This window comes from Mus caroli, chromosome 4 (assembly GCF_900094665.2).
Source record: "Mus caroli chromosome 4, CAROLI_EIJ_v1.1, whole genome shotgun sequence".
In the NCBI taxonomy this organism is placed as follows: domain Eukaryota; kingdom Metazoa; phylum Chordata; class Mammalia; order Rodentia; family Muridae; genus Mus; species Mus caroli.
In genome coordinates this window covers 38,031,291-38,040,014 of record NC_034573.1, presented here as the reverse complement: position 1 = coordinate 38,040,014, position 8,724 = coordinate 38,031,291, and the positions used below count along the sequence as shown (strand labels likewise).

Sequence of the window (8,724 nt, the reverse complement as noted above, 5' to 3'; positions counted from 1 at the left end):
TCCTGGAACTCACTTTGTAGACCAGGCTGGCCTCGAACTCAGAAATCCGCCTGCCTCTGCCTCCCGAGTGCTGGGATTAAAGGTGTGCGCCACCACGCCCGGCAGGTGGTCCGGATTTTTAAGGTTGGACTTGTATACAAGGTTTACTGGGTCTGAGTTATCCAGCAAAGTCACTTTGTCTTTTGAGAACTTAGAAGAGGCAGACATGTGTGGCTGGACTAGAATACTAGCGAGTCTGGGGTCTGCAGGGGTGACACTGGGTTCTGCCAGCTAGAACCTGCTTCCTGCTCCCTGTTCCCTCTTCTCTGCAACCTGCATCAGCACCATTTGCAGCAGACTCATGCCTCTGACCTCCTCCTCCCCGATGGCTCCCATCCTTGTCCTAGGCCACAACTGCGTAAACTGTGGGGTAAGAGCCTAGGTGTGCACATCACTGAAAGCACAGGTGGTGAACATTTTGGCAACAGTAAAAGATTTCTGGATGCACAACCGCCAAAACTTGATTTAAAAGCATGAGAACGGCTCTGAGGTATTTCTGCTAGTGATCAGCCAGGTTGTGCTGCCGTCTCTCTGCAGCCTAAGTTCTGAGGAGGTTCAGAGGTACGTGTCTTCACACCAGGCACTTCTCCTAGTAGCTCACTTGTTATGGATATCCGTGTTTTTATTGCACACATGAAATGTTCTGCTCTTATAGAAACACAATGGTTTAATTACTGAAAACACTTTTCTTCTGTCATTTCTCAGTCAAATTAGTATGGCTTTGGATTCTATCTTATTAGAATGCTAAGTTTTTTCTCTTTCCTCCTCCTCCTCTTCCTCTTCCTCCTCTTCCTTTCCTCCCTCCTCCTCTTTCTCCTCCTTGTCTTTTTTTTCTTTCTTTCAGATTTTGTGTGTGAGCACCATGGTCTGTGTTCAGAGACCAGAGGACAGCTTGTGAGAGTTGACTCTCTCCGTCTACCATGCAGGCCAATTCAAGTCCTCAGGCTTGGCGGCAAGCGCCTTTACCCACTGACCCATCCTGTGGGCCCAAGAATGCTTGATTTTAAAAATTGCTGTTGAGTTACTCAGTCGAGAGCAATCAAAAGTCTCGGAAGATGTAGGGATGTAGGTCAGTGGTAGAATACTTCCGTGTTCAATTCCCAGCAACATAAACAAACAAATCAGTGAACAGATTTTGGCTCGAGTTAGGACAGAAATTCCAACGATAAATGATATGATATCACATGTCTTTAATATCAGCACCCAGGAGGCTGAGGCAGGTGGATCTCTATGAGTTTGTTGAGACTAGCCTATCCTTCCTACACAGCCAAGGCTACATAGTGAGACTGTCTCAAATGTGTGTGTGTGTGTGTGCCTGTCTGTCTTTAAAGAACTTTTGAAATAAATTTCTTAGAGCAGGGGAAGTGTCTTTTGGCAAATACTTGCCACACAAGCATAGTGATTTCAGTTTGGATTCCTGTTTAAAAACAACAACAAAACCAAAACCAAACCATAAAACTGAGCACATCAGCCATGCCTGTATAATCCCAGAGCTAGAAAGGCAGGGAGGAAGATCCTGGGGTTCTGGGGTTGGACCACCAGCCAGTCCATCTGAATCAGCCAGCCCCAGGTTCAGAAGGAGACCCTGTCTGAAAAGGAAGAGAGTGACTGGGGAAGACACCAGGAACACACAGAACGCACACAGTAATAAAACGAATTTCCGTATGAACTGTTAACAGTAAACATTTGATTTTATGCTAGTTTAAGCCCATACACCTGGAGCTGTGTAACAATCCAGGGCAGGGCTTTCTTTCACAAATAGACAAAGTTTAAGAAGCATGGCCCTAGGTGCTTGCAGTACTGTCGTCTGTATTGAGGCAATCTCTCCACTTGCTAGCTCTAGCTTCCCCCTTCTGATCCTCTTCTCTGCTGCACACTGGTCCTGTCCTCTTCGGTGGCACCCTGCATCCCCTATCCAGTAACTCAGAACTTCCCCAAACCCTCTAGATCTGGTCACTTTCTTCAGGCTCCTTTGGTGAGCCTCTAGATGAGGCCTCTCTCCTGTGCTTCCTGTTTCCTGAGCCCTCCTTCACTTGCAGACCCTGGCCCATCTCTTCCTGACTCTCTTCCCCAATCAGTTTCATTTACTCATTTCACAACTCAAATGAACGTTCCTAAAGATCGGGCTGTCCCTCCACTACACGGGGCCCACAGTTTGGAAGAGAGGACAGAGGGTAAGAGGAAGGGGACACAGAGAGAAATGGGGGAGAGCAGTAGCAGGATGTCACCACATGCTCAATTCTAGGAAAGTGTATCTTAGAGCAGGAGCTGGAAACTATGTAGCTTTAGAGTGGGTTGGGGCAGGGAGGGGTGATCTTTAAATCCCGGCACCAGAGAGGCAGAGGCAGGTGATTCTTTTTGAGTTTGAGAGCAGTTTGGTCTCCCTAGTGAGTTTTAGGCTAGACAGAGTTACATAGTGAAACCATGTCTTAAAGTAATAATAGTAACAATAAATATTAATCAAGTGAAACATAGCTTTAGAAAATCCCTGGGCCGACTCATGAGTCTGGAGAGGAAGGAGTTAATTTTTCTTTCTTTTTTTTTTTTTTTTTTTGGTTTTTACGAGACAGGGTTTCTCTGTATAGCCCTGGCTGTCCTGGAGCTCACTTTGTAGACCAGGCTGGCCTCTAACTCAGAAATCCGCCTGCCTCTGCCTCCCGAGTGCTGGGATTAAAGGCGTGCGCCACCACGCCCGGCTCTTTTTGTCTTTTTTTTTTTTTTTTTTTTTGGAGGAGTTAATTTTTCAAGTAGGCTATTTCTCATAAGGCTTTCCCAGGGTAGCTATCACTTGCCCCATCCCCCCCTTTCATTTTGCTCTTTTAATTACACGGCATTTTTTTTCCCATTACAAAGGATCATATGGGACACTGTCTTTGTACAGATGGGTAAACTGAGGCATGAAGGAAGGAAAAAATATGCTTAATATCACATAGCAAATGATCAATAGGTCCAGCATCGAAAGCCAGGCATGTCACTTGGAAGAAAAGCAAGTTAGGACCAGGTCACGAAAGACCACACACCCCATGCATCTCTTGAGTCTAGGTCCTGGAGGATAGACAGCTCCATGAAGAGACTCAGCCATCCTCACCTGAGGCTGACAGCCCACTGACTCCACTGAGTGGTTGTCAACCTGTGGGCTGCGACCCTCTGGGGTTGGTGACTGCCCCCTGGGGGCCACACATCACATAATATTTATATTACGAATCATAATAATATCAAAATTACAGTTATGAAGTAGCAACAATGTAAGTTTATGGTGGAAGGCGGGTCGCCAGAAGGTGAGGAACTGAATTAAAGGGTTGTAGCACTAGCAAAGTCGAGAGCCACTGCTTGAGAGCCTCCCATGAGGCAGAAATGATGTACTAATAAATAGGAAACCTTGATGCCCACGAGGGAGGAAACTGAGGCAAGAAGATCTATTGCCCACCTGTCCCTTATCTATGCAGGAGTGACAACAAATGACACAGGGTGTGGGCTGTCCCTCTGAAGGAGGAGGGAGAGATTATGGATGGGACCCCCTGCACAGGAGTTGAACACAGAAGGATGGGGAGGGTTTCAGGCTGGATGATGGGAGTAGTGAAGACTGGACCGGACACTGAGGGGAAAGGACCTGAGTGCCTGCCTGCCAGCCAACGCAGCTGTGTGGCAGAGGGGGTGCTGTCAGTGGCCAGAGGGCCTGACAATGGGGTGGAAGGTGGCAAAAACAGGGAGCGACAGGAAAACGGCTTTTCAGAAACGTAAACTTTACAGCCACAGGAGTGAGGGTGGGCGGCAGCAGGGCAGAGATCACAGGGGAAGCGGCTCTGCACAGCACCCAGCCTGGCACGGAAGGGACTCAGGAGGTGAGCGAGAAAGAGACGAAAAGGAGTCTCAGAGCTGCCTTTAGTTGGGTGGAACCAGACTAGTTGCTTCGCAGCCTGGGATGCTGCCACGGTTTGGTGTCTTTTTTCCCACTGTAACTTTGTCTTCCTCTAGACAAAGCATAGCCACGCCTTGGCAGACTCAGCTATCCTCATCAGCGGTTAGAAACCCTCGCTGACGCAATCCCTGGCTCGCAGCCAAAGGGACCCTCCATCTCATTCCCCTCATTCTTTCTCTCCTAGCCGGTGTTCTTACCGCTACCTCCGCGCCACCCACCCCACCCCACCCCCTGGTTGAACAGCCGCTCCTCGGAACTTTGCTATGCGCGCTCTCCATCCCGCACCCAGGGATCCCGCATTGCAGCAAGAGTGACAGGGACTTTCCAGGGGCTCCCAGGGGATCATGCCCCAGATGGGGCAGGGTGACGGCGAGGGTCTAGGCGTCATCCCCGCTCCCCGGCGAGCCATATGGGTGGCTCACCTGATTTGCCCATGGCCTGCTGTGTGCGCTCCTCCGCTCCGCTGCGGCTGCGTTGCGCTGCGCTGGCTAGCGGGGTCCCAGCAGCTGGCCGGGGCCGGGAGGGGCAGGGGCGGCCACAGCCACTCCCCCGGCGCCGCCCGGCCCCGCCTTATAAGGCAAAGGCAGCTGCAGGCGGAGACGCGGGGGGCCACCCCTAGAATTCATTTGGCCGGGTGGGATTCCGCCGCTGGCTAGGGCGGTCCAGATGTGGATACGGATGCTGGTTCTGAGCGTGCCTCGTCTCCTAGAGCAGAAAGTGCGCGCGCAAAACCTAGGGGCGTCCACGCCTTCCCTGTAGTTCCCCACGGTTCCCGCGCGACCGACGCCTCGAGAAGGCCTGGTGAGGTACGGTTCCCTCCGGCGCCACCAGGGGTCGGTAACCTCCCAGACTCAGTCTTTGGCGACACCACCCCCTCCCAGATCCCCAAAGTTCTGCTTCCCCTTCCCAGTGACACCATGCTCCAACCGCAGCTTCTTAGGACCCTGTCCCGCTATGCGTCCCCAGGTTGTAACTGAACAATTTCGGGCCCTCCAACTCCAACCGCCCCAGGGTGGTGCCGCTGCCCGACTTGGACCTATCCTCTTGAACCCCACTGCCTTTGAGACCAACCCAAATTCCCCACCTGAGTTTGGATCCAGCACCCCCACATGTTGGCGTCATCTAAACGGAGACCCCATGGTTAATTCAAAACACATTTTTCTCACCATAAAAAGTTAATGATTCACAGATTACAAGGACGCTTTGCCTCCCCCTCCCTGGATACATATATATTTAAAAGATACATTTATTTGGGCCAGACATGGTGGCTCATGCCTTTACTCTTAGCACTTGGGAAACAGAAGCACGCAGATCTCTGTGGGTTAAGATTGGCCTGGTCTAAATAGTGAGGCTTTACCTTTGCGCCCTACATAGCCGAGAATGATTTTAAAGTTCTGATCTTCCTGCTTCTACCTCCCTAGTGCTGTGACACCCCCCCCCCCAGCAGTACATATTTCTATGAATGTAAATGCATTTTACTTTTAGGTTATTGTTTGTCAGACGAGTCTCCGTGTACCTCCCATTTGTAGGTCAGGTCTGTACCACCACATCTGGCCAGACCCTGCAGTACGGAGTTCAGATGTATCCAGTAGGTTAGCGCAGAGCTAAACGCACCCCCCCCCCCCAGCCATTCCCCCTCTCCATGGCCAGCAAATATACTTCCCGCCTCCTAGCACTTCCAAGCAGGAGTCGAGTGGATACTGGTACCCATCTGACTTAAACGAGCTTTTAGTGCTGGGTTGGGATTCCGACTCTGTGTTCAATTCTCTGTTCCATTTTGCCGACAAATTCCGATGGGAATAGTCAAATGACCCAGGAAAAGTCCCTGTCACACCTAGAATCTCTAGAAAGCTATTTCAGAGGATCCAGAACTGCAAGGCCCTAAGGAGACATCTGAGCACAGAGGAACCGCAAGGACAAACATCGGGGGAACGTACACCATGTGCAGAAGTGTCGCCAGAAGGTGAGTGAGCGGGCTGGAGATCTGGCTAGGCTAAATTCCTGCCTCTGGGCAGTACAGTCTATGGTTAGTGTGCCGTGTGCTCTGTCCACCGGTTTTGCCAGCAGCATGCAGGTAGTGTGCCAAATCGACTGAAGTGCCGTTAAAGCTGATTTCTACTAAGGGCAACTGGGAGGCTGCAGAGGAAGGTAATGCCTTAGCCAGCAGACAGAGACCAGACACAAGCCATTAACAAAGATCAGACACCAAGAGAAGAGATTAACCCAATTTCTGTTTTGTTATCTAGCCTGGGCTCACGTCAAACTAGCCATGTAGCTGAGGATGGCCTGGACTCCTTATTCTCCTGACTCCAGCTCCTAACCAGTTTCATCAATTTTTGTTGGATTTGTTTCACTGAAGAACTTTGAGCCGGGCCGGAGTGAGCGGGACTGTAGTGAGAGCCGGAGAGATGGCTCAGTGGTTAAGAGCACTGACTGCTCTCCCAGAGGTCCTGATTTCAAATCCCATCAACCACATGGTAGCTCACAACCATCTGTAATGGGATTGGATGCCCTCTTCTGATGTGTCTGAGGACAGACAGTTACAGTGTAGTTACATAATAAATAAATAAATAAATCTTTAAAAAATTTAAGAACTTCGGGCCTTGGGGTGTAGCTCAGCGGACTATACTCAGCTTAGGGAAGCCCTGCCCACCACCATCACTAAGCAAATAGAGTTACCATTGTCTTGTGAAGCCTGTCAGTTCTGGCTCTGTCAGTACTGGAGCTCTGATTATGAGCTAGCAAGAAAAACGAGCCTGTGGTTCTCTCTGCTTCTTCGTTGTTGTTTTTATTAGTGTGATTAACCTGTGGGCTCCGGGATTATTTCTTTTTTGCTCAACGTCTTCTCTCTGAAAAGCAGGAGAAGGACGTCCCAGCAGCAATGACCTCCTTACGAGCATGGGCTTGCTGTGGGGCTCTCCCGGCCTCTCCAGAAGAGAAGAGAGAACAGAAGTGCCTGGTGAGGTGCATCAATTCTTCTCGTGGGTATAATGTCCAGGATGCTATAAAAATGGAAGGTTCGGGGGGTGCTATGGGGAACTTTGGGGATAGCATTGGAAATGTAATTGAGGAAAATATGTAATAAAAAATATTAAAAATTAAAAAAAAAAAAAAAAACAGAAGGTTCTCAGCCTTGTGTGTTGGCTGCTCCACTGTGTCCCCTGTCCAAGGCTGACAGATTGATGAAGCACCCGGACCAAGATGAAAGGAAGATATTCCCACCCATGCATCACAGAAAAAAGGAGACTGAATCAGTGGGTCACACCGGGAAGAAGGAAGCAGTCTATGCCGATCTCCGGCCCCCAGTCCATCTGAGGATCCTAACATTTGGTTTAGGTTTGAATGGAAGCAAAGGTGTGTCTAACTAAGCACTCAGCATCATTATCCCAGCCCCAGTCCCTGGCTAGATCTCCTGACAAGCTATAAGTCTTACCCCAGACAAGTCCCCTCTGGTTCAGCATCAGAATTAGCTACTGATCTTTTTTTTGTTTGTTTGTTTGTTTTTTGTTTTTTGTTTTTTTGAGACAGGGTTTCTCTGTGTAGCCCTGGCTGTCCTGGAACTCACTTTGTAGACCAGGGTGGCCTCGAACTCAGAAATCTGCCTGCCTCTGCCTCCCGAGTGCTGGGGTTAAAGGCATGTGCCACCACTGCCTGGCAAAAATGTGTAGCCCAGGCTGGCCTCGAACTTGTGATCCTTCTGCCTCTGCCTCCTTCAGCAAATCCTACTGGCGTGTGCCACCACAACCGGCACTACTGTTTTATTGCTATGATATTACGGGTGATCAAGGTGACCTATAAAAACAAATTAACTGAGTTTACAGTTCCAGAGAATTAGAGTCCATGATGGCAGAGCCAAGGCATGGCAGAGGGACAGCAAGAGACCTCACGTTTCCAACTGTAAGTGGGTGACAGAGCTTGCTTCATATACTTTGAACCTTATTTGAACATAAACATTTATGACTTTTATCATTTTGATAAATTGACCCCACCCCACCCCAGATTTTCTCTCTCTCTCTCCCTCCCCCCTCTGTGTGTGTGTTCATATTTCTTCCTGTGAATTACAGGTTTTATGACATCATGACAGTCATTCTAGCTTGGTTTGTTTGTTTACTGTAGTACTGAGATGAACGTAGGCCCTTGTGCAGCCTAGGCAAGCTACCTCTGAGCTGAACTGTCTGTCGCAGCCCAAGTCATCTAATTTGTATCTTTTAACCTTTTTCCTCTTCCACTAAGCTCAGAAGACTACTACTGTACACAGCAAACCAAACCAAAACCAAATCAAAACCAAACCAAAACCAAACCAAACCAAACCAAAACCAAGCCAAAACCAAACCAAAACCAAACCAAACCAAACCAAAACCAAACCAAACCAAAACCAAACCAAACCCAAACCAAACCAAACCAAAACCAAACCAAACCAAACCCAAACCAAACCAAAATCAAACCAAACCAAACCAAACCCAAACCAAACCAAACCCAAACCAAACCAAACCAAACCAAACCAAAACCAAACCAAACCAAACCAAACCAAACCCAAACCAAAACCAAAAACCCTGAAAGTTGCTTTCACGGTTTGTAAGATTGATCTTTACTGGCAGCGAACTTGGTTTTGATACATTTGCAAACATTCTTCATTAGTGTGACAGAATACTTGATCAGAAGCAACTTAGGTCTTCGAAGAAGGGCTTATTCTTTTAAGTATGAGGGGATGCAAACTCCTCAATGCATGGCGGCTAGGAAGGCGTGGCAGCAGAAGGAGGCAGAGA

At 48.9% G+C, this 8,724-nt stretch overlaps 1 protein-coding gene across 1 annotated transcript in view; it reads right to left on the bottom strand.

The window, feature by feature from the left end:
- Positions 1-4,459, bottom strand: part of Glipr2 (GLI pathogenesis related 2) — a 20,894-nt gene extending 16,435 nt beyond the window's left edge. The window contains exon 1 of the mRNA XM_021159441.2: positions 4,381-4,459. Coding sequence (XP_021015100.1) covers positions 4,381-4,393 — 13 coding nt within the window. The 5' untranslated portion in view covers positions 4,394-4,459. The remainder of the gene's footprint in view (positions 1-4,380) is intronic.
- Between the last annotated feature and the right edge of the window lie 4,265 nt (positions 4,460-8,724).